Source organism: Bos taurus, unplaced genomic scaffold, assembly GCF_002263795.3.
Source record: "Bos taurus isolate L1 Dominette 01449 registration number 42190680 breed Hereford unplaced genomic scaffold, ARS-UCD2.0 Leftover_ScbfJmS_713, whole genome shotgun sequence".
NCBI classification, from domain to species: Eukaryota; Metazoa; Chordata; class Mammalia; order Artiodactyla; family Bovidae; genus Bos; species Bos taurus.
In genome coordinates this window covers 640,849-666,481 of record NW_020192012.1, presented here as the reverse complement: position 1 = coordinate 666,481, position 25,633 = coordinate 640,849, and the positions used below count along the sequence as shown (strand labels likewise).

Genomic DNA, 25,633 nt, shown 5'->3' with positions numbered 1-25,633 from the left:
GGGGGAAAAAGTTAAATGCTTTCCAAGAATTTTCTTTTAGTGTCACTGCGATAAACGTTCAGGCCCCTACTGGATGGACTAAAATTGTGGTAGGCTGGAAACTCCATTACTTTGGCCACCTAATGGGAAAGAGGGCTGGACTTCACTTTGCCAAAAAGACCCTGATGCTGGGAAAAGGATGAGGCAGTGGAGAGACAAAGGGGGGACAACAGAGGATGAGATTGTTGGTTTGATGGCCATCAGCAATTCAAATGGAACATTGGAAGGTTGATCCAAATTCCAGTTAAAGTAGTGTAAAGGACAGGGGGAAGTTCTGGAATGCTGCAGTTTCCATGGGGGTGGCAAACAGTTCGGAAAAAACTGACAGACCTGAGCGACTGAACAACCACGAGGGCAGAACCCCTCTTGGTCCAAGAGGTTTAAAGATTTGCTTCTGGGACGTTTGGCATGTGGGTTGTAAAGTTATATTTTATGAGAGGTGGGAAAGGCTGGCAAAAAAAGAGCTGTTATATAGATGCAGCTTTTGCAGAATTGCTCTGCACAGAAGGCATTTCTAGAAATGCAGTTTTCTTTTGGGTAAGGACATAAAAACCAAATAAGAAATTGAGCTCCAAACTGAAGCAGTCACAGCCTGCACAGCAACTAGGGCAGCCCAACCTGAACTGCCTAGGATCTGAATCTGTTTTCACAATTAATTTATTTGCTTTTTTCTCTTTCTTTGTTAAGCTGCCTGTCTTTCACCCCTTTTATTGCTCATTAATAAACTGCTAATTGGAATTGAAGGGAGAGGAAGGGGCTCTTAAGTTTGCCTTTCTACTTATGCCTTGGTTAATGGTTATGGAGGAGGAAAAATACCTGAAATAATGTATCCAAATAATAGAACTACAAAAACAAAGTTCTGTATTATACTGCTGCTGCTGCTAAGTCGCTTCAGCCCTGTACCGACTCTGTGCTACCCATAGACGGCAGCCACCAGGCTCCGCCATTCCTGGGATTTTCCAGGCAAGAACACTGGAGTGGGTGTTCCATTTCCTTCTCCAATCCATGAAAGTGAAAGTGAAAGTGAAGTCACTCAGGCGTGTCCAACTCTTCACAACCCCATGGACTGCAGCCAACCAGCTCCTCATCCATGGGATTTCCAGGCAAGAGTACTGAGTGGGGTGCCATTGCCTTCTCCGGTTCTGATGTTAAGTGGATTAATTATTCATTTAGGTCATATTTAAAGTAAATGCATCTAAAGAGAATATGTGTTATGGGCTTACCTGGTGGCTCAATGGTAAAGAGTCGCCTGCCAATGCAGGAGTCATAGGTTGATCCCTAATCCAGGAAGACCCCACATGCTGTGGAGCAAATAAGTTCATGCACCACAACTACTGAGCCCACATGTCACAACTACTGAAGCCTGAGCGCCTAGAGCCTGTGCTCCACAACACAGAAGCCTCTGCAAGGAGAAGTCTGCACATTTGTGCAACTAGAGAAAAAGCCACACAGCAACGAAGACCCAGTACAGCCAAAATAAATTAATAAAATTATTTTTTTAAAAGAAGAGAATATGCTGGAACTCTAAACAAGACACAAGTTATTTTTTCCACAGTAGGTATTGCAGTTAACTCATCCTTTTTATTTAATTGAAACATTTTTTAAGTCTCACAAAGGGATATTTCTATTAATCTTTGTTTTACTGTGAATCATTGTTAAGAGCAGCTTCTCAAAAGAGTCAAGAATAATTGAATGTCTCATCTACATAATTAATTTTCTGTATGCCAATTGAGCATGCCAATTTAGATGCCCTGAATGTGCAATTTACTTAAGCATAGCATAATAGAACATAACTGCTCCTCCTGAAGTTGAAGAAGAAAAACTGCAGTTTTAAAACACAGGTCTCAAAATATCTATGTTCAATTAATCTATGAAAGATTAGGTAAGAGTATATATTGAACAAAGACAGTCTCTTTGCTAGGTAGTACTGGAAAGCTTCATACCTGGAAATAATGAAATTAGAAAACTCTCTCATCCCACACATAAAATAAACTCAAAATAGTTTAAAGACCTAAGATAAGACTGGGGCCATTATAACCAAAAAGGAAAACACAAGGGCAAAAACCTACTTTGACAAAATGCAAGCAATATTTTCCTTATATCAGTCTGCCCCAAGCCAAAGAAATAAAAGCCAAAAATAAACCTGGATCTAATTAACCGTAAAAGGCAAGACTCACATTAGGGGATTCAAGAGCTAAGATGGGACATAGACTGAAAATGGCCGGAACCAGAATTTTACCAACTTAGCCTTTACATTTACTGGCTTGATCAAAGATTTTAAGTATATTTCAGAATTAAATAAACATAAAGCCAATCTAAATTCGTCTTTGTGTTCAAAAAATAGGTATAGTTTAGATTTTAACATCCCTTATAAAATAACATTGCTATCATTTTCGGAACTATGGTCCTTCGACCCTTGCATGTAAACCACTAGTTTAAACTATGATTACTAAATCAACACATTCAAATTTGGTGTGATAATAATCCCTGAACCCCAGGATCTCTCCAGGAACCCCCAACCTTGAATTACTTATCAAGCTCTAGTAGGTTAAGTAAAAAAACATTATGTTGGACAAGTAAGTGAGTTACATAAGCTCAATGAAGATGTGTTTATCAAACCTGTTTATGTGCAGATATTCCTGGTAGCTGTCTAGACATAAAAATTAAATGGACCCACTGCAAGATAACTTGATCCATTCATTGGCAAGATGCCATCAGTGAAAAAGAGGAATGCAAGGAGAGGTGGGTGAGTGCATGGAGAGGTGGGGGGCAGGAGAGGATGGAGTTAAAGCCCGATAAGAAATGATGACAACAATAGAGATAGACCTCCACTTATCGACAAGTAGAGTTGCAAGGGGAAGGTCTGTGTCATATCTCTGTTTCTGGTCGCCAGGTGATGACAAAGGGACAGTTGTCCAAACTTGCATAGTGGGTCCCTCATTGGTAAAATGGGTGCCCGTGATTTTCTCAGTGACTGGGCAACATGGCAAGTATTAATTCAAAATCCTTTCCTAGACCTTTAAATAATAAATTAGTCTCTCACCAGGGGGGTGATTAAGGCTGGGTTATAGTCACCTCCATAGTCACTTTCCCAAATCTGCTGCCTTTGCTCATAAGCACTCCCCTCTTAAAGTATCTCTTCTTCCCAACTGTGCTTTCTACATCCATATTAGTTATTTTCCTCTGAAAACTTGAGTGAAATCTTTTGGAGTTTTTGAAGGAGTTTTCTCTTCTGAAATATTCTAATTACAGCCATGTAGGCTTCTGAAAGAAATGTTCCATGAAGGTGAAAAACAGAATTTAAGTAAAAGTCTAGTCAGACATGAGTTGTTTTGTGCTTTCCAGGTGGGGATGTTACAACAGTTTCTGGTTTTGACTTCCCTGGGGAAAATTCTACTGAGAAGAGGTTTGTGTTGAGGAAGAAACAAAAAACAAAATCATAAGATTGACTGTAAACAAAAGAGGTGGAATCTGAGTTTCCTGTCCCTGGTTTTGGTTCTTCATCATTCATTTCCAAACAATTCTCTAACTGCAGACAGTGAAAATGTTGACCACAGACAACAATACTGTTAATGCAAGTGCAGATTATCACATGCTTCTTTGTCATGGTTCTAGGGAGAATTCAGGTGACATGAAGACTGAAATGTTCAGGAATTAGAGGCAACAGCTGTACTATTGGCTGCAGAGAAAGCAGGTCACAAGCACCCAGCTAATCCTAAAATCTATAGGAAGAACCCTCTAATATAGACAGTAGTGAGTATAAGGACAAAAAGGATTTCTAATTTGTCTGTCTCACTGCACTATTTTGGAGCAAATGAGGATGATTAATTTAGTTGCTGTTATGACTTTTATGCTTAATCATAACTTAGATGCTGTTATGACATCTTTAAGATACTTAAAATTCAGAAAATTTCTTTGGAAAATAAAATTCTGAAATGGTTTAACGAACCAAAACTAGGTAAATCCCTTCAGAGAGCCAACACATACACAAAGCTATTAACTGGGTCACAGTTGTTTCCCAACAAGCCTTTTGTCTTGTTCACTTACACTAAGCAAAACCATATCCATCTAATCATTTCAAGATTTTTGAATAAAAGTGACAATTTAAAAAATATATAATCTCTAAAGTGAAAGTGTTAGTTGCTCAGTCATGTCCGACTCTTTGTGACCCCATGGACTGTAGCCTGCTAGGTTCCTCTGTCCATGGAATTTTCCAGGCAAGAATACTGGAGTGGGTAGCCTTCCCTTCTGCAGGGGATCTTCTTGATCCAGGGATCAAACCTGGGTCTCCTGCATTGCAGGCAGATTCTTAACAGTCTGAGCCTCCAGGGAAGCCCATATTATGTCAAAGTTTCAGATTAATGATACTCGATCTCTAAGATGAAATTTTAGGCAGCTATTAAAACCGTGCTATAGAAAATTAATTAATGACATGGGGGATTTTAAGAATATATTGTTGCTATAAAAATTCTGCTGATGAAATACTCTGTTTTGCATAAGACTAATTATCAAACTATTAATAGTTCTTAATTTTAATCCAATAATATTATAGCACTATACAACTGTTACTTTCTGGTGGTGCGTATTTTGTAATCTTCCCTTTATGAGATTTTAAAAAATTTTCTTATTTGTACCTTGCACATTTATTGCCTTTTTGTAACAAAATATATGTTTTTATGAGTTAGGCTCTTTATTTTAAAAAACAGAATAAAAGAAAATATTCATCTATTTTTGTGCCGAAGTGTTCATCAGTACAACAATATGTAATTATTACACCTTAACACTTGCAGTGACAGGACTTTATGATGACAGCACTGTTGGTTATGCCCTTCGTCAGCATCTGTCACTTCCCCAAGCTCCTCCCCCAGGCTAGCAGCCCTCCCTGTGAAGCATCAGGCTTTGTAGCAGATTGACTCTGACTTGTCTTTATATCCTTAAAGCTTTCAGAACAAACAATCACTTGCTTTCCAGAAAGGAACTGGTATAGGTATCCCTCTGAGCTATTGCAGGTTCAGTTTCAGAACACCAGAATACACTGAATACTGCAGTAAAGTGAGTCATGTGAATTTTCTGGTTTTCCAGGGCATATAGAAGTTATGTTTACACTATACTATACCCAAGCATGTGTGCAATAGCATTATGTCTGAAAAAAAAAAGTACAGAACTTAACTTAAAAATAAGGCATTGCTAAAAAATATTAACCATCATCAGAGACTTCAGTAAATCATAGTAGTAATATCAAAGATCGTTGATGTTACAGATCACCAAAGCAACTGCACTGATAGTGAAAATGTCTGATATATTGTGAGAATTACCAAAAGGTGACATAGAGACATGGAATAAGCAGATACTGATGGAAAAACAGTGCCTATAGACTTGCTCAACGCAGGTTTATGACAAGCTCTCAATTTGTAAAAAACGCAGTATCTGGGAAGCACAATAAAACAAGGTATGTCTATAGTTCTAAAGCAAACAATAAAAATGAGATTGCCTCAAAAATTGAAGGTTTGAGAAAGAACATTATTTGTGATGTTTTCACTACATTGAAAGCCAACTGGTAATTAGAAGCTCTAGAATAACATACAAGCTTTACACCTGGGGTGAATGGAGCACAGAGGACAATCCCCAACCCTGAAGCTGGGGGATGCCTGTCTCTTGGTGCCCTGAGGTCTAATCCTGTTATTCCTACCAGAGGAGTCAGCAACTACAACCAGCTCAGACTGAGATGTAAACACAGGGCCAAGCTTACATCTCCTGGTGGGACCTCCCCATGACATCACTGAGGACCTCAACCATGAAACCTTAAACTGAAGGTTTCCCAACACAAGAGTGGGAAGAGCAGCTCCACAGTGAAGCGTGAGATCCTTTCTGGAAACAAGGTCATTCATCACAATGATGACAGACTACAAACAGAACCCTTGCCTTTCCCTTCTCCCTCCATCTTCCCCATTCACCCCGATGCTCAGTCTCTGCACCCAGAAACCAGCATCAACTTGTCTCTCTGCCCTCAGATCCCATGTTCAATCCATCACACAGTCCACTTGGCTCCACTTCCTTATCTAGCCCAGGTCCCACCATCTCACCATTTCCACGGCAGGCACCTTAGACTAAGCCAGCAGTCTACAGAGAGCACATTGTAAGAGAGTGAACATTGAATTTGGAGAACTGAAAGACCATCAGTGTGGTTTTAGCTGTAAAGGAAGGAGGGAGAAGAGAGTGAGACAAAACTAGAAAGTTGGGGAGGGACTGGCCGTACATTGCTTCATAAAAGTCCTTTAAAGATTTGTTCACAGACATTGACCAAGAGAGAAAAAATTGAGGTTATAGAAATTTACCAGGAGATATTGATAAGATATTCCAAGATGCTTATTTCTTGGAAAAAAAAAGTTATGACAAACCTAGAGAGTGTATTAAAAAGGAGAGACATTGCTTTGCTGACAAAGGCCCATATAGTCAAAGCTATGATTTTTCCAAAAGTCATGTATAGATATGAGATTTGGACCATAAAGAAGGCTGAGTGCCAGCCAATGAATTGATGCTTTTGAACTATGGTGATGGAGAAGACTTTTGAGAGTTCCCTGGACAGCAAGGAGATCAAACAATCAATCCCAAAGGAAATCAACCCTGTATATTCACTGGAAGGACTGATGGTGAAGCTGAAGCCCCAGTACTTTGGCCACCTGATGTGAAGAGCCAACTCACTGGAAAAGACCCTGATGATGGGAACGATTGAGGGCAGGAGGAGAAGGGGATGACAGAGGATGAGATGGTTGGATGGCATCACTGACTCAATGGACATGGGTTTGAGTAGGCTCTGGGAGATAGCTGCAGTCCATAGGGTCACAAAGAGTCAGACACAACTGAATGACTGAACAACAAACTGATAAGTAAAGCATTAAAATAAATGAGCATATTTTGATAATAGCAACAAAGCTGACTGGTTCAGAGGATATAGATGTTCACATCTGCAGATCAGGTGCTGAGTGATAACAGTTTAGGACTGATCAGGAGACATGTCCTCTATTTCTGTGCTTCTTCAGTTTCCCTAACCAGCCACACATTCCAAGGTGACAGTATTTCTAAGAATTAGATAACAAAAAGAATCTGTTACCATGAATGTCGTTAATACTATAATACCGAAAAACCAAAAATAAATCTTTAGGGTACATTTAGGAACAAAGAATTTAATTGAACAGACCCTTAACTGAGCTGGAGATCAAGCCATCGTTCTGCTGCTATGTCTAAACCCTGACAAAGGGCTTGAAACAGGTACATTTCACAGCATCATTTATTTATTATGGAAAAATGGTGCTTTGGGGGACAGTCTTTGAAATACAGTGTTGAGAGGTAAGAACAACAAAGTGACAGGTAAAAACTAGAAATAAAAGGTTACTTTTCCAATTAGCATTCAAGAACACAAAATGAAGGACTGACACAAAACATTTCTACAAATTAAGAGTCACTGTTGGGCAATCTTGAATGTCACCCCATCTTTCATGAAAGTCTGCAGGTAGAGCCTGCTTCCTACTGTGATATCTAGTACACGTGACCAGACACACTGCTTGGAGCCTAGATGACAGGATGTCTCACTCCTTTCGTCTGCCTCCCCAGAGCTCACTCCTGAGCACATCCAGCTTGGGGAGTGAGGCTACAGGTACTGCCTCAATGCTAACAGCCTGGTATCTTCTCAGTGTCCCACTGATGATCCCATCTGGCAATGCATGTGAAGTAGGATAGGAGGTGATATTCCAGAAGCCGCCCAAGAAGTCAAAGAGATGGTACTAATATCCTTAGACGTAAGGAACTGTGGGTATTACTGACCACTCATTAGTGATTATTACTTGTTTTGTATGAACCATCAAAATACCTTAAAGTATCTTGCATTCCCTGAGATTATTTGCTGCCAAAGTTTTTCCTTTGAGGAATGCTTTTCTTGTTTTATAAAGCCACATCCTAACATTTATTGAAACTGAGAAAACAACAGAGGGAAAGGACAGGAAAGAGATAAAATGAAAAAGAGAGAGAAAAGGAATAGTTAGAGGAAGGAAATAAAGCTAAGGCAGGAAATATTAAATTGCTAAGGAAGAAAGAGCCAACCAAACCTGGAAGGAATATACTAGACAGATAACCAGAGACCAAAGCCTGGAACTTGCCATGTGTGCAGAACAGAGATATTGTGTAAGAGACTTGCTGGTTGTTTAGTTAGTCTCTCATCCCTGATTTGCCTTTCTTTCCAAACTCTCATCTGTGATGCAGAAGCTGGGTCTCTGCAAGTAACTGCAAGAGTTCAGACTCTTTTGCCAGGTGGCCTTTGTTAGGTCCTGCCAGTAGGGGGCACTAGAAGGAGACTGAAGGTGGAAACAGCTAATGTGCTACCTGATTCTGCTACTAGCATCACCTCAGCACTGGTACCTGACTCCAGCTCCCATCTATTAGCACTTGGAGAACCAGCCCCATCCTGCCCCCTCACAAATATGACCAGCAACCGGGCAGTGACCTCTCCTTGGAGGTCTGAGCATCAATTTTTTAGGGCCTCTCTTTTGAATTCTCAGGTCTGGAGATCTGTCCGAGGATATGGTAGCTGCTTTCTAAGATCATTACCCCCGTGTTTCATTTTTCTAGCCCTCTAATCCATATGTAATACATTTCTTATATGAAATCCTTTCAGTTAAAGTACTGTTTTTCTCACTAGGCTTTTTCTTCTCATGGACTCCTGAGAAATTCTACAACTTTAGCCATCAACCTCCTGGCAGTCTAAATTAGAGCCAAATTTTTTGATAAGAGAATCCAAAAATGCTGAAATTTCTATGATACAGTGAAAATGATGGTGTTCTGCCCCACTAAAATATGGAGCTATAAGTTAGGTTTGAAATATTTTAATGGTTGGTGATCATAAAAAAATGACAATTCAAATAAACTTTTAATATGAAAATATAAGATCATTGGATATATTATTTAATAGTGCATTCTAAAAGTATAGTTAAGTACTTGAGTAATTTTCAGGAATGAGAGAAAAAACTAAGAGAAAAATTAATGGACGTTCCTATCAAATTTTACATAGAAGGATATATTGAAAATTGAACATAAATGGAAACAGCTAAAATGGAGAGGGTCTTACCATTATCCATTCACAGTCAATAACAGTGCTCAACCTGTGTGCAATGGTCAGCACAGTGCACTGGGCAAATCTCTCACGAATTCTTTTTTGTATGAACTCATCAGTTCTAGAAACAAAGAAGTTGATTTAGTTCAGTAAAGACAGGAAAAGCAGGCTTAAGACTTAAAAATATTCTATGATATTTTTACAATGTTTTTAAAAATCAATACTTTAACATACAGTCTTGTTCCTAAAAAACTAAGTATAAAAAGTCTACTTAGAAATTTAATGTTTTTTATAAAATGATGGAAAATTAGTCTTCCCTCAAAATTGCTTGAAACTATCAGGAGCTGGATTTAGGAATTCAGCTCTCTTATTGTGCTTCAAAACAATATTAACACCATATAACATGTCTTGGTTTTTTCATTTGTTTTCTGGAATTAATATTATCAACAGATATCCATGAGGCCAAAAGAGCACTTAGAAACATTTCGAAGATTCACTAAATGTTTTCCATTTACCACATTTACAAGTCAGTTCAAGATTTCCTGGGGCTCAGCTCCATACCTTGGATCCACGTTTGATGTGGCTTTGTCAATAATCAATATCTGATTCTTCCTGAGAAGAGCCCTGGCAAGGCACACCAGTTGTTTCTGACCAACACTCAAGTTCAACCCAGATTCTGCTAATTCGGTATTCATTTTAGCAGGAAGACCTTCGATGGATTCTTTAAGTTGTACCTATGGATACAGAAAGAATGACATTTTTCTAAGCAAACTGTTCCTGAAGTAGACAAGCCTCTTAGACATTAACTTTGACATCCTCAGGACTTCTTATGTATCTTACATGTACAGCCAGGTGATGGGGAGAGATCCTTCCAGTGAATGTTCACTGAGAAAGATGGTGGAGTCAACTCAGGACAGAAAGATCTCAGTGTCCCCCATTCCCATCACAGGACATCCACCAGAAACCTCACCTAGGGGTTAGTTACGGAAGTCTCACAAAAAGTGAAGCTATTTCTCCCAATGTGACTTAAACAGAAAAGTTAAAAGGATCTTTATGGTTGAGTCAAGTTTCCCAATGTACATTTTGCATAGGAGTTGGTATACTAAAGAAAAACTTTCAAAAATTTTACAGAAAAACTGGTTCTCTGAAGATATAAGCTTATTGGCCCTTTATTATTTTCTAAAGTTTAATATATGCAAGTTCAAGCAATGACAAACTGCCCCTTATACATTAGTAATCCTGGAACCCATTCTGATGATGGTTCTTTCCCAAGTTTAATCCTATTAATAGTGGACCAATCAAGTGCATTTTCTTCAGTGTCATAAATGCATTGTAGTGAATAAAAACACATGAAAAATAAAACACAACATCTTATTTCCCAAAGCATATGGATACAGGTTATTGTCATCCAGTCACTGAGTCATGCCCAACACTTTGCAACCCCATGGACAGCAGCACACCAGTGTTCCCAGTCCTTCACTATTGCTTGGAGTTTGCTCAAACTCAGGTCCATTAAGTTGGTGATGCCATCCACCCATCTTGTCTTCTTTTGTACCCTTATCCACCTGCCTTCCATCTTTCCCAGCATCAGGGTCTTTTTCAGTGAGTTGGCTCTTCACATCAGGTGGCCAAAGTATTGGAGCTTCAGCTTCATCATCAGTCCATCCAAGGAAAATTCAGGGTTGATTTCCTTTAGGATTGACTGGTTTCATCTCCTTGCTGTCCAAGGGACTCTCAACAATTTTCTCCAGAACCACAGTTCAAGCATCAGTTCTTCAATACTCAGCCTTCTTTATGGTCAAACCCTCACATTGGTACATGACTACTGGGAAAACCATAGGTTTGACTACATGGACTTTGTTGGTAAAGTGATGTCTCTGCTTTTTAATATTCTGTCTAGGTTTCTTGCAACTCCTCTTCCCAGGAGCAAGCATCTTTTAATTTCATGGCTGCAGTCACCATCTGCAGTGATTTTGGAAATAAAGTCTGTCATTGTTTCCACTGTTTCCCCATCTACTGCAATGTAGTGATGAGACAGGATAGAATGATCTTAGTTTCTTGAATGTTGAGTTTTAAGCCAGGTTTTTCACACTCTTCTTTCACTTTTATCAAGAGGCTCTGTAGTCCTCTTCACTTTCTATGATTAGAGTGGTATCAGATGCATATCTGAGGTTATTGATATTTCTCCCAGAAATCTTGATGCCAGCTTGTGCTTCATCCAGCCCGGCATTTTGCATGATGTACTCTGCATATAAGTCAAATAAGCAAGGTGACAACATATAGCCTTGACGTACTCCTTTCCCAATTTGGAACCAGTCCAAATTGTTGCTTTGGAACAACTGTTCCATGTCCGGTTCTAACTGTTGCTTCTTGACTAGCATATAGGTTTCACAGGATGCAGGTAAGGTGGTCTGGTATTCCTATCTCTTAAAGAATTTTCCACAATTTGTTGTGATCCACACAGTGAAAGGCTTTAGTGTAGTCAATGAAGTAGATTTTTTTTTTTTTTATGGAATTCTGTTGCTTTTTTGATGACACAATGGATGTTGGCAATTTGATCTCTGGTTCCTCTGGCTTTTCTAAATACAGTTTGTACATTTGGAAGTTCTTGCTTCATGTACTATTGAAGCCTAGCGTGAAGGATTTTGAGTATTGCTTTGCTAGCATGTGAAATGAGTGCAATTGTGTGGTAATTTAAACATTCTTTAGTACTGCCCTTCTTTAGGATGGAAATGAAGACTGACTTTTTTCCAGTCCTGTGGACACTGCTGAGTCTTCCAAATTTGCTGGCATATTGAGTGCAACACTTTCATGGCATCATCTTTTAGGATTTGAAATAGATCAGCTAGAATTCTGTCACCACTAGCTTTCTTCATTATGATGCTTTCTAAAGCCCACTTGACTTTGTGTTCCAGGATGTCTGGCTTTAAGTGAGTGATCACATCATTGTAGCTATTTGGGTCATTAAGACCTTTTTAAAAAATAGTTCTTCCCTGTATTCTTGCCACCACTTCTTAATCTCTTCTGCTTCTGTTAGGTCCATACTGTTTCTGTCCTTTATTGTGCCCATCCTTGCAGGAAATGTTCTCTTGGTATTGCTAATTTTATTGAAGGAATCTCTGGTCTTTCCTTTTCTATTGTTTTCCTCTATTTCTTTGCATTGATCACTTAGAAAGGCTGTCTTATCTCTCTGTGCTATTCTTTGGAACTCAATATTGAGATGGGTATATCTTTCCTTTTCTCCTTTGCCTTTAGCTTCTCTTCTTTTCTCAGCTATTTGTAAGGCCTTCTCAGACAACCATTTTGCCTTGTTGCATTTCTTTTTCTTGGGGATGGTTTTGTTCACCACCTCCTGTAGAGTGTTACAAACCTCTGTCCATAGATCTTCAGGCACTTCAGAACTAATCCCTTGAATCTACTTGTCACTTCCACTGTATAATTTGTAAGGGATTTGTTTTAGGTCATGTCGGAATTGCCTTGTGGTTTCCCCTACTTTCTTCAATTTATGCCTGAGTTTTGTAACAAGGAGTTCATGATCTGAGCCATAGTCAGCTGCCATCTTGTTTTTGCTGACTGTATAGAGCTTTTCCATCTTTGGCTGCAATGAATATAATCAATCTGATTTCAGTATTGACCATCTGGTGATGTCCATGTGTAGAGTTGTCTCTTGTGTTGTTGGAAGAGGGTATTTGCTATGACCAGAACGTTCTCTTGACAAAACTCTGTTAGCCTTTGTCCTGCTTCATTTTGTACTCCAAGGCCAAACTTGCCTGTTACTCCAGGTATCTCTTGACTTCCTACTTTCACATTTCAGTTTCCTATGATTAAGAAGACATCTTTTTTGGTTTTAGTTCTAGTAAGTCTTCTAGCTCTTCACTGAACTGTTCAACTTCAGCTTTTTTAGCATTAGTGGTTGAGTCATAGACTTGGATTACTGTGATACTGAATGGTTTCCCTTGGAAATGAACTGAGATCATTCTGTCATTTTTGAGATTGCACCAAAGTACCGCATTTTAGACTTTTGTTGGCTATTTTTTTTTCCAGCCAAACAAAAATAAATTGGAGACTTGAAGCCAGGCAGCCTGAGCATAAGTCTTGCCTGGCTGTGCCAACTGGGCAAGTTCCTGAACCTACTCTATCTTATCTTCCTAAACTCTAAGTAAGAATATAATATCATAATTATAAAGGTGTGTACCTCTGAAGATCGTTAAGAATATTAAATATGTCAGTGCATGTAGAATTTGTAACAGATCAATAGATATTGCCCATTATTAATAATGCCATCAGCTCACCCCTCCTCAAGTTCTGCTTCACTTTTCTCCTTTGCATGTATCAGCACTGAGATTTTGTTATATATGTACATTTTGTTACATATGATTGGCTTGATTTTCAACTTCTCCAGGAGAATTTCAGCTCCAGAAGGACAGACATTTTATCTCTTGATGATTGTGACAGGCTCAGAATCTGCAGCATTGCCTAACAAGCTCTTAGTAGATATTTGTTGGCTGGATGAAGGTGGGCTTCCCTGGTGGCTCAGTGGTAAAGAATCCACCTGCCAAACAGGAGACTTGGGTTCAATCCTGGGTGAGATCCCCTGGCTAAGGAAATCGCAATCCACTCCAGTATTCTAACACTGTTTCCTTAGTAAGTATAATTGTAAAAATGATATATTCTTATAACAATTAACTGACTCCAAGATATCATATCACACTTTAAACAAAGGAAAGCACTGAAAAAGTTATAATTTAAGGAAAATAGAACAAATAATAATTATACAAACCATACATCTCTGTATAGAATACTTCAGATTATTTTTGAACTTGGGAAAATAATAGAGTACAGCAAAACTGAAAAATAATAAACTGGACTCATAAGGCACCCTGTCTCCATCATTGCCATGTGCACTCTGTGTAGTAGGTGCTGATGCCCCTCACATGAGGTGAACACAGATGTCAGGTGCTTTCCAAATTTTGTGGAACTTTATTACTTTTCAAAGAGAAAATCTGGTGTGGGCCAGAAAGAGACACTGAAATGCAATCAACAGATGGGGAAGAACTTTTGCTAGAGCAGGGCCAGCAGTAAAGGAATTTCATCTAACACAAGGCCCGGGGAAATGGACATGTGACCTGTTGCCACCTCAAGGACTGAACCACGTGGTTCCTGATGCATTGGCTGCTGACGCCCAGATTTCTGTATCTCGGTTTCCTGTGTGATGTGACACACTTGTGTCCTAACAGAGACACTATCAATGTCAGACATTTAACAACACAATTTCTTCCCAGTTTTGACAGGACATTTTTGTTATTGTTTAGTTGCTAAGTTGTGAAACTTATGGACTGTAGCCCACCAGGTTCCTCTGTCCATGGGATTTCCCAGGCAATAATATTGGAGCAGGTTACCATTTCTTCTTCTAGGTAATTCTCCCAACTCAGGGATCAATCCCACTTCTCCCCCATTATAGGCAGACTCTTTATCACTGAGAAACTGGGGAAGCCCCCATACTCTACCCTTAATTCCAAATCCCAGTATCTAAGGTGTTTTGTTTTTGCTTTTTAACAAAAGCAACACATCAATGATTCATTCCCAGAGTTTTATCTACTATGACGTTTTAACCTCTGGGTGATAAAGTGCTTCATCTTCAGGTACTACTCATGTTATATTTTTAGAGCTGCCTTTGCTTTTTAGCACCCCAATAGCACTAATTTCTGATGAACTTTTATCAGTTTACAGTAAGTTGGCAAGTTTTCAGTACATGAAAAATGTACTTTCAGCATATTTAGAAAAATAAACAAAATGAAACAGGCAGCATCTATAGGACTGTCTTCCTTCTGAATGTCCATCTCTGCTAAGGAAGAAGGAGGAAAGAGAACTAGAGGACCTTAAAAAAATTTTAAGCCATATTTTCCTTTTAATTGAAGTTTATAAAGAGGAAAACATAGTGGTTCTCTCCTACTCATTCTCAGGTTAACTCTGTGAGTTTGGGTTCACATATCCAGTTAGGCATCATACACAAATTAATTTTGGTTCACTTAAAAACTGACTTCATTGATTTAGTGATACCTCTTGATGAGGGTGAAGAAGGAGAGTGAAAAAGTTGGCTTAAAACTCAACATTAATAAAACTAAGATCATGGCATTCAGTCCCATCATTTCATGGCAAATAGAAGGGGAAAAGATAGAAGCAGTGACAGATTTCCTTTTCTTGGACTCTAAATTCAGTGCAGATGGTAACTGTAGCCTTGAGATTAGAAGGTGAATTCTTCTTGGCAGGAAAGCTATGACAAAACTAGACAGTGTGTTAAAAAGCAAAGATATCACTTTGCTGACAAAGGTCTGTATAATCAAACCTATGGTCTTTCCAATAGTCATGTACAGATGTGAGAGCTGGACAATAACAGAGCACTGAAGAATCGATTAGATTATGGACTGTTCCATCTCTGGGTTGGGGAGATCCCCTGAAGAATGGGATGGCTACCCACTCCAGTATTCAGGCCTGGAGAATTTCATGGACTGTATAGTCCTTGGATGCAATCTATAGTAATTGGATGCAATCTCAAAAATGACAGAATGATCTCTGTTTGTTTCCAAGGCAAACCATTCAATATCACAGTAATCCAAGTCTATGCCCCAACCAGTAATGCTGAAGAAGCTGAAGTTAAATGGTTCTATGAAGACCTACAAGACCTTTTAGAACTAGCACCCAAAAAAGATGTCCTTTTCATTATAGGGGACTGGAATGCAAAAGTAGGAAGTCAAGAAACACCTGGAGTAACAGGCAAATTTGGCCTTGGAATACAGAATGAAGCAGGGCAAAGACTAATAGAGTTTTGCCAAGAGAAAACACTGGTCATAGCAAACACCCTCTTCCAACAACACAAGAGAAGACTGTATACATGGATATCACCAGATGGTCAACACTGAAATCAGATTGATTATATTCTTTGCAGTCAAAGAGGGAGAAGCTCTATACAGTCAGAAAAAAAAAAAAAAAGATCAGGAGCTGACTGTGGTTCAGATCATGCACTCCTTAATGGCAAATTCAGAATTAAATTGAAGAAAGTAGGGAAAGTCACTAGACCTTTCAAGTATGAACTAAATCAAATTCCTTATGGGTATACAGTGGAAGTGAGAAATAGATTTAAGGGACTAGATCTGATAGAGTGCCTGATGAAGTATGGACGGAGGTTCGTGACATTGTACAGGAGACAGGGATCAACACCATCCCCATGGAAAAGAAATGAAAAAAAGAAAAATGGCTGTCTGGGGAGGCCTTACAAATAGCTTTGAAAAGAAGAGAAGTGAAAAACAAAGGGTAAAAGGAAAGATATACGCATCTGAATGCAGAGTTTCAAAGAATAGCAAGGAGAGATAAGAAAGCCTTCCTCAGCGATCAATGCAAAGAAATAGAGGAAAACAACAGAATGGGAAAGACCAGAGATCTCTCCAAGAAAATTAGAGATACCAAGGGAACATTTCATGCAAAGATGGGCTTGATAAAGGACAGAAATGGTATGGACCTACAGAAGCAGCAGATATTAAGAAGAGGTGGTAAAAATACACAGAAGGACTGAACAAATAAGATCTTTATGACGCATATAATCATGATGGTGTGATCACTCACCTAGAGCCAGACATCCTGGAATGTGAAGTCAAGTGGGTCTTAGAAAGCATCACTATGAACAAAGCTAGTGGAGGTGATGGAATTCCAGTTGAGCTATTTCAAATCCTGAAAGATGATACTGTGAAAGTGCTGCATTCAATATGCCAGCAAATTTGGAAAACTCAACAGTGGCCACAAGACTGGAAAAGATCAGTTTTCACTCTAATCCCAAAGAAAGGCAATGCCAAAGAATGCTCAAACTACCACACAATTGCACTCGTCTCACACGCTAGTAAAGTAATGCTCAAAAGTCTCCAAGCCAGACTTCAACAGTACATGAACTGCAAACTTCCTGATGTTCAAGCAGGTTTTAGAAAAGGCAGAGGAACCAGAGATCAAATTCTGAACATCTGCTGGATCATGGAAAAAGCAAGAGAGTTCCATAAAAACATCTATTTCTGTTTATTGACTATGCCAAAGCCTTTGACTGTGTGGATCACAATAATAAACTGTGGAAAATTCTGAAAGAGATGGGAATACCAGACCACCTGACCTGCCTCTTGAGAAACCTATATGCAGGTCAGGAAGCAACAGTTAGAACTGGACATGGAACAACAGACTGATTCCATATAGGGAAAGGAGTACATCAAGAATGTACATTGTCAGCCTGCTTAATTAACTTATATGCAGAGTACATCATGAGAAATGCTGGACTGGGAGAAACACAAGCTGGAATCAAGATTGCTGTGAGAAATATCAATAACCTCAGATATGCAGATGACACCACCCTTATGGCAGAAAGTGAAGAGGAACTAAAAAGCCTCTTGATGAAGGTGAAAGAGGAGAGTGGAAAAGTTGGCTTAAAGCTCAACATTCAGAAAACGAAGATCATGGCATCTGGTGCCATCACTTCGTGGGAAATAGATGGGTAAATAGTGGATACAGTGTCAGACTTTATTTTTTGGGGCTCCAAAATCACTGCAGATGGTGACTGCAGCCATGAAATTAAAAGACGCTTACTCCTTGGAAGGAAAGTTATGACCAACCTAGATAGCATATTCAAAAACAGAGACATTACTTTTCTAACAAAAGTCCTTCTAGTTAAGGCTATGGTTTTTCCAGTGGTCATGTACTGATGTGAGAGTTGGACTGTGAAGAAAGCTGAACACTGAAGAATTGATGTGTTTGAACTGTGGTGTTGGAGACTTTTGAGAGTCCCTTGGACTGCAAGGAGATCCAACCAGTCCATTCCAAAGAATATCAGTCCTGGGTTTTCTTTGGAAGGATTGATGCTAAAGCTGAAATTCCAGTACTTTGGCTACCTCATGCGAACAGACTCATTGGAAAAGACTCTGATGCTGGGAGGGATTGGGGGCAGGAGGAGGAGGGGACGACAGAGGATGTGATGCCTGGACGGCATCACTGACTCTATGGACATGAATTTGGGTGAACTCCGGGAGTTGGTGATGGACAGGGAGGCCTGGCGTCTGCAATTCCATGCTGCAATTCATGGGGTTGCAAGGAGTCAGACACGACTGAACAACTGAACTGAACTGAGCTGAAGAATCGATGCTTTTGAACTGGGCCTGGAGAACACTATTCAGAGTCCCTTGGAAAACAAGGAGATCAAACTAGTCAGTCTTAAAGGAAATCAACCCTGAATATTCTCTGGAAAGGCTGATGCTGAAGCTGAAATTCCAATATTTTGGCCACCTGATGCAAACAGTTGACTCTTTGGAAAAGACTCTGATGCTGGGAAACATTGAAGGCAAAAGGAGAAGAGGAATCAGACAATCAGATGCCTGGATGGTATCATCGACTCAATGGACATGAACTTGGGCAAACTCCAAGAGATTGTGAGGGACAGGGAAGCCTGGTGTGCTGTAATCCATGGGGTCACAAAGAGTCAGAGGTGACTTAGCAACTGAACAACAATAACTTAGAGTGATAAATCACCCCTTTATCCAGATCCTCGAGGAATGATTTCTTTATCACATTTGTATGTTTTTCAACGAATGATTTGGTAAGTTTTCTTTTAAAATAGTCATAAGGAATCAATTCCTAGAGAAGCATAATAATGGGATGATTTCTTTAAGTAATATCACCAAAATTAACAGGGTTAATTCCAGAAGCAATACATGGAAATCACACAGTTCACTTCGTGAAATAAACTCACATTTCTTTCTTTTATAGAAAATTCCAAATGTAGTTTAAATAGAAGTAGATCTTAGCATTATCTACTACTTCAGCATTTTTATAATTTAGATTGCCTCTCTGTCCATGAAACAATGTGTTCTAAAATTCTAGAGTAATGCTACCTGTGAATCTGTGAAAAAAGGTCTCAATCTGGGAAACAAATAGAAAAATAATTTACCAGTACTTCCTGTTTTTTTCTTTTTTAAGATGTGTCCCAATTTCACCATTAAATTTGTCCTATGAATTCAAGAATAATGGATCATCCTATCGTTCTTTGCTTTTAATGGTTAAATGCTCTACACACTTCTTCTCTTGTAGAATTTTACTGCAAAAGTGTCATTAGCCGTGTTAGGCATTACTGACAAAATGGAGGCATGGCCCCAACCCCCTCTCCTTGTCCTGCAGGCACGGACCCAGGATGAAGGAGTTAGGCCTTGTGATTCTGACTTGTTTTTTTCCTCTCCTTGGCTGAGTTGACTGAAAAGGAATATTAAGCTTCTTATTGTTCTTGAGAGGAGCATGAGAAGGCACAAAGCCTTCTGCAACTGTTTTCAGAGAATAATTCATAAAGTTAATCACTGACATTTGTTCAAAGACTTTTACAAAAGAGTGTTCCAGGATGAGCACATAGGCCACAGCTTGAGGCCATGGGAGCGATTGCTATCTGAAGCCTATTTGTGAGGAAAATGTTTATGGCAAAAGGGTTTATGGAATTTAGGTCTTAGGAATAATTAAAATAGTTAGAAGTTAAAGATTTAAGAAATGTTGTAATGTTAGCATATTTTATTATAGCTTATAGAGGTTAGGAATTTTAGAGATACTAATAGAAGTCTTTTTAAGAGATAGTGAGCTCAGGATGTTAGGGGCAAACAGGATTTAGAAAGATAAGAAATAAACTGAGGAATGTAGCATGAGTTACAATGTAATCACAAGTTAACTATAGGACACATAAGATGAAGTAGATAATAGATGGTAAAGCTGATTCTGAGAGAATCGCTGAAGCAGGAACTGTGTTTGAAGGGCAACGATGATTTATGGAGATAACAAATCTGGGTGAGGGGAAATATAAAATGTCAAATCTCCAACCTAATGCTTTTGTAAAAGTATAAAAGAGAATCATAAGTTTGAAATAAATACACAGTCCAAGAAAATTGAGAGGCTGCATCATTTCTCACTGACACCGTTCACCCCTTCAGGTTGAATCCCTGGCTGCTGGAGCTGGACTCTGGCATAAAAGACTCACAAACTTAAATGAAATCAGAGGTGCACTGTTTTTCAGGCAGGAAAAGGTGAAGCAATCGACCCAATTTAAGAAAACAAAATCCACATGCTGCTGAAAAGCAGGGTGGGTGTATAAAGACTCAGTGGTGACATCCTTCAGAAACCAGAATTACTGGCTAGAAATGGTCATACTTCCAAATCTGCCTGCTTACAGTCAAGGCTCATCTGCATATTATGGATTTCAGAGCTTCCCTGGAAGCGTGACACTAAATGACAAATACACCAATTCAAACCAACATGAACAATAAATCTCTCAGATTTGTGTAACAACAACAACAAAGATTAAAACATATATATGCCACACTTCTCTGAAATGAAAAGATCAATCAAACACTTAGTAGTTATTTAGGTAGAGTGTTTTCCCTATGTTGTCTTCTAAGAGTGTTATAGTATCTGGTCTTCCATTTAGATTTTCAATCTACTTTGAGTTTAGTTTTGTATATGGTATCAGGGAGTGTTCTAATTTTATTCTTTTACACATAGCTATCCAGTTTTACTACACCACTTACTGAAGAGACTGCCTTTTCTCCATTGTATATTCTTGCTTCCTTTGTCATAGGTTAGGTGACCACAGGTATGTGAGTTCATCTCTGAGCTTTCCATCCTGTTCCATTGATCTATATTTCTGTTTTTGTGCCAGTGCCATACCATCTTGATTACTCTAGCTCTGTATTAAACTAGTGAAAAAGTTCATTTAAGTTTTCCATAAAATCTTATGTAACAAACGTTTTGGTCAACTCAATAATATATTCTGAAGTCAGGGAACCTAATTTCTCCAGCTTCATTTTTATTTCTTAAGACTGCTTTGGCTACTTGGGATCTTTTGTGTTTCCATTAAAACGGTAAAATTTTTGGCTCTAATTCCATGAAAAATGCCACTGGTAGTTTGACAGGGATTGTATTGAGTCTGTAGATTCTTTGGGTGTATAGTCATTTTCACAATATTGTTTCTTCCAATCCAAGAACATGGTATATCCCTCCATCTGTTTTGTGTCATCTTTGATTTCTTTTGTCAGTATCTTGTAGTTTTACGAGCACAGGTCTTTTGTCTCCTTAGGTAGGTTTATTCCTAGGTATTTTATTCTTTTTGTTGCAATGGTAAATGAGATTGTTTTCTTAATTCCTCTTTCTGATCTTTCATCGTTAATGTATAGGAATGCTCATTCTTACTTTTTAAAAGCAAAAGACTATGTATGGAAAAACCACTGCAATATTGTAAAGTAATTAGCCTCCAATTAAAATAAATAAATTACAAAAAAGAAGTCTACGGTTTCTGCCATCAGTAGAACTGATTTGTAAAAGGAGTGCAAAATCACAAACTAGTCTGTATTAAAATACAAACTGACAACAACTTAATAGTCATATTTTCTTTTCATGCAAGGGTGAAGAAATTCAAAGAAATGGAGCAAGGGAAAACATGACACAAATAACAAAAAATTCTCTAGAAATGAACCTACCCATATAAAAGCTGAGCAGATGTTCCAGGGTTCTGTTATCTGCATTCATGCTACAGCGTTAAAATGACATAATTGCCAACAAATAATCATCATTAATTCTGACTATATAATTTACCTTTATAAACACTTTCCTATGAAACTTCTACATTTTATTAGTATGATCTTGTTTATATCTTTTAGTTAATAAGGAAAAAAAACTATTGTCTCTACTTAGGAGATGTTTCCTAAGACCAGAGGAATAAAATGAATATTGGAGTGTAATGGAGTAATTAATTCACTAGGTCACTAGTAGAATTTGATCCCACAGTTTCAACATCTAATTGAGTACTCTGCTAAGGACAAGATAATGTGTCTATTTGTTCAGGGTTCTAGGAAGTAGCTAAAATGAAAACATGTCACATTATATTGTTGATTTTCATCATCATCAATACACACATTTTTAAGCATACCCATGTCATCAGTGTTTTCCTACTACTGAAGTCAGTGAAACTGACATGCTCCCCTTAATTATATGCAATGCTCTAAATGTAAATACACATATACAGATGCTAACAAGTTAATTACCTCTTCTAAGGCATTCCACAATTCATTATCCGTATGATCATTAAAGGGATCCAGATTTTCCCTCATTGTTCCAGTGAATAAAACAGGTTCCTAAATATGCCAAAACAGTGAGTGTTATTACCTTAACCTCTTTATTTTATTCTAATGTGTACAGACTGTCAAAATTGAAATACAAAAAAACATCTAAATCCATTAATTATTAATAATAAAGTTGCAAATGTATGTTTACAAAACAGTATCTCTAAAATAATTTTCCATTGTACAAAGTGTGCTACAAAATATCTTCTGAACTACTGAACACTAACAGAAGAAAGTGTTGAAGAAGTTTTTTTCATCTTAAGGAAAAAACTGAAGACAAAGGAAGACTTTATTTAAAAAAAAAAATACCACCCTGGTAATAAATATCTGTTTAAACACTCACACAAACTGAGGAAATAATTACATGAGAAACTTAACATCAAGATGTTAACTGTCAATCCTGGTGTGACTGGGAAATACCAACAGCATGATTAGTAGAGGTTTGTGCCTCAAAGCAAACCATTAAATATTTACAGATTAGCACTGAAGAATAAACTAGGCTATTTTCTCCATTGGTCAGACTGTCTTCTAGGATCTGGAATCTCTCCACATGTGTGAAATGAACATCCCCACGTGTGCAAGGGGAATGTCAGCTCCTGGGGTCTGCAGCACCTCTGTCCATGGAGAGATCACCTCTGATTTTGGCAATATCAGCTGGCCCCCACATTCTCTCACATGTGTGTTAGGGTGGCCTGCCTCACAGAACTTCATTATTAACTGCAAGGACAGGAGGACCTGAAACCCACTGTGACCTGTGTCATGATACTTTAATTTAAATAGTTCTTCCTATTCCTCTGCTTCAGGAGGAGCCACAAGTAAATTAATCTGGGAATATATGTCTCTTCTTGGCCTCAAGAGAGAATCCTGTACATAAGCTAATGTAGGCCATTTACATTTTCTTCTGGAAGGCTCAGTAAGCCAGGTCATAAGAATATGGGCAGAAGAGAAGAGCCCAATTGGCTCCTTTCAGTGAAGGGGGCAGGACAAGTGGAGGCACATGTGTGGGAACAAGAGGAGACATGACTCCTCCACAAGTGCCCAGAACTGCTTGGAATCCCCACGTTCAAATCCTGGCTGGCATTGGGGCTGGACTTTCCTCCTCACTTCACAAAAACCTGATAGGAAAGATGAAGAAGACAGACATTTCTTTTCCCTAATCATGAGGAAGAATGATACTCAGGAAGCCTTCCAATCCTTCCTTCAGTATGGTCTCAGTTTTAAGTCTAGTGAGAGAGAAATGAATACAGAAAACTCAGGGTGTGCCACCAAAAAAAGACATACTCCTGAGCAAAATCCACAATTAAAAAGACATTATAAAGGGAGATTTAATTGCACAAAGTTAATTAATAGGCCAATATGCTTCCAAAGCACTGAAAATCACTACTCATACAATATTTCAGAATGAGTACTTGTCGGGAGCCACATTAGGCATTGCTAACAAAATGGAGGCATGGCCCCAACCCCCTCTCCTCATACTGCAGGCACGGTCCTGGGATGAAGGAGTTAGGCCCTGTGATTCTGACTTATTTTTTCCTTTCTTCAGTTGAATTGGCTGCAAAGAATGTTAAGGTGGTTATTGTTCTTGAGAGGAGCATGAGAAGGCACAAAGCCTTCTGCAGTTGTGCCCAGAGAATAATCCATAAAGTTAACCACTGACATTTGTTCAAGGATCTTTACAAAGAGCATTCCAGGATGAGCATGTAGGCCACAGCTTGAGGCCATGGGAAGGATTATTATCTGAGACCTCTTTGTGAGGGAAATGTTTATGGCAAAGGAAGTTTGCTGAGTTTAGGGTTTAGGAATAATTAAGAATAGTTAGAAGCTAAAAGTTTAAGGAATGTTGTAGTGTTAGCATATTTTACTATAGCTTGTAGGGATTAGGAATTTTAGAATTAATAGCTAGAAGCCTTTTTAGGAGATAGCGAGTTTAGGAAATTAGGGGCAAGCAGGATTTAGAAAGATAAGAAATAAACTGAGGAATGTGGTATGCAGCCCAGACATAAGCATGAGTTACAATGTAATCACAAGTAATCACATTCTGAGAGAATCACTGAGGCAGGAACTCTGTTTGAAGGGCAACAATGAGACAATTAATTTGGGTGAGGGGGAACTGAAAATGTCAAACCTCTGACCTAATGCTTTTGTCAAAGTATAAAAGAGAACCTGGAGCTTGAAATAAACATGTTCCTTTTCAGGGGAATAACCATAATTCTACTTCAGATTTTTATAAAAACTTGTTAGTCTTTGTAATTATCAACCTTAAGATTCCCACATGCAGGTGATTTCTCATCCTTCAGCTGTCTCCATGAGTTTTACACAAGCCACATAGCCAGGCGAGGGGAGGCTGGTCCCCAATATTCTTCCTCCTTCCCTTCTCCATCTTCCCTTCATTTTCCAGTTTCTTTCAAGTAAGCAGGCTACTCCCTGCATATAATCTCAATCTGAATTGAACTACTTCAGATCCTGAGCACAAAGAACACACATACTTCAGCTACCTGTTGTGGTTCTGGAAATTTGTTAAGAAGAACTTTCATTTTAGATTATTCCTAAAATTTTGAACAGAAGTTGAGGAGTATCTTCTTAAAAACACAGAATTCATCTTTGAAAGTTCACCCCAGGACTGATGGTCTATGTCCCCACTCCCCTGTCTCTGCTCCTACCCAGGTCCTTGTTACCATCACAACTCCCCAGTTCTGACCTCTTCATGCAGGGTAAGCAGTGACGGGGATGAGCCTGGGAGGAAGAGAGAACACCATGGAAGCTCCCTGCTTCCTGGATCACAAGGACCTGGGATCCAGGGAAGATGGTGTGGGCCTGGCTCAGCTAAGAGGGGCAACTCAAAGAAAGAGCACTGGGCTCCCCCTCTGCAGAGTCTGCTCTCAGCTTCCTAAGTTTCCTATATTGGGGTGTTGAGACACAAGCATCACTGCTTCCTACTCATTTGTGGGGAAGACAAATGTAAGTTTTTGCACTTAGACAAGTAAATTCAGGCAACCAAACTAACAGACTTTCTCCACCTCTGCAGCTAGCAAGATGCTGTAAAGACAAAGGGCTCTTGGTTGGAGGGGGATAACATTTTGAGTATCTTCTCCTGACACATATCAGCCCATAACATACAAGTGCATAAACCCATTTCTAAATTGATATTGTCCAAATGAGGGACAGAGCAATAGGAGTAGTATCTTCTGGCTTTGTTCTATACTTATTCATTCTTTCTATGGTTTGGGGAGTCCTTTCAAGTGGGATGGTAGGGAAAATGGCAAAAATATCTGATGAGTACAACACAGTTGAAGAATTGATGCTTTTAATTGTGGTG

General features: G+C 38.8%; 1 protein-coding gene across 1 annotated transcript in view; it reads right to left on the bottom strand.

Annotated features, from left to right (window-relative positions):
- LOC528412 (ATP-binding cassette sub-family C member 4) overlaps positions 1-25,633 on the bottom strand; it is a 209,142-nt gene that overhangs the window by 36,971 nt on the left and 146,538 nt on the right. The window contains exons 27-29 of the mRNA XM_059884492.1: positions 22,240-22,329; positions 9,704-9,876; positions 9,158-9,263 (exon numbers count right to left, since the gene is read on the bottom strand). Of these exons, the coding sequence (XP_059740475.1) occupies positions 9,158-9,263; positions 9,704-9,876; positions 22,240-22,329 (369 nt within the window). The remainder of the gene's footprint in view (positions 1-9,157; positions 9,264-9,703; positions 9,877-22,239; positions 22,330-25,633) is intronic.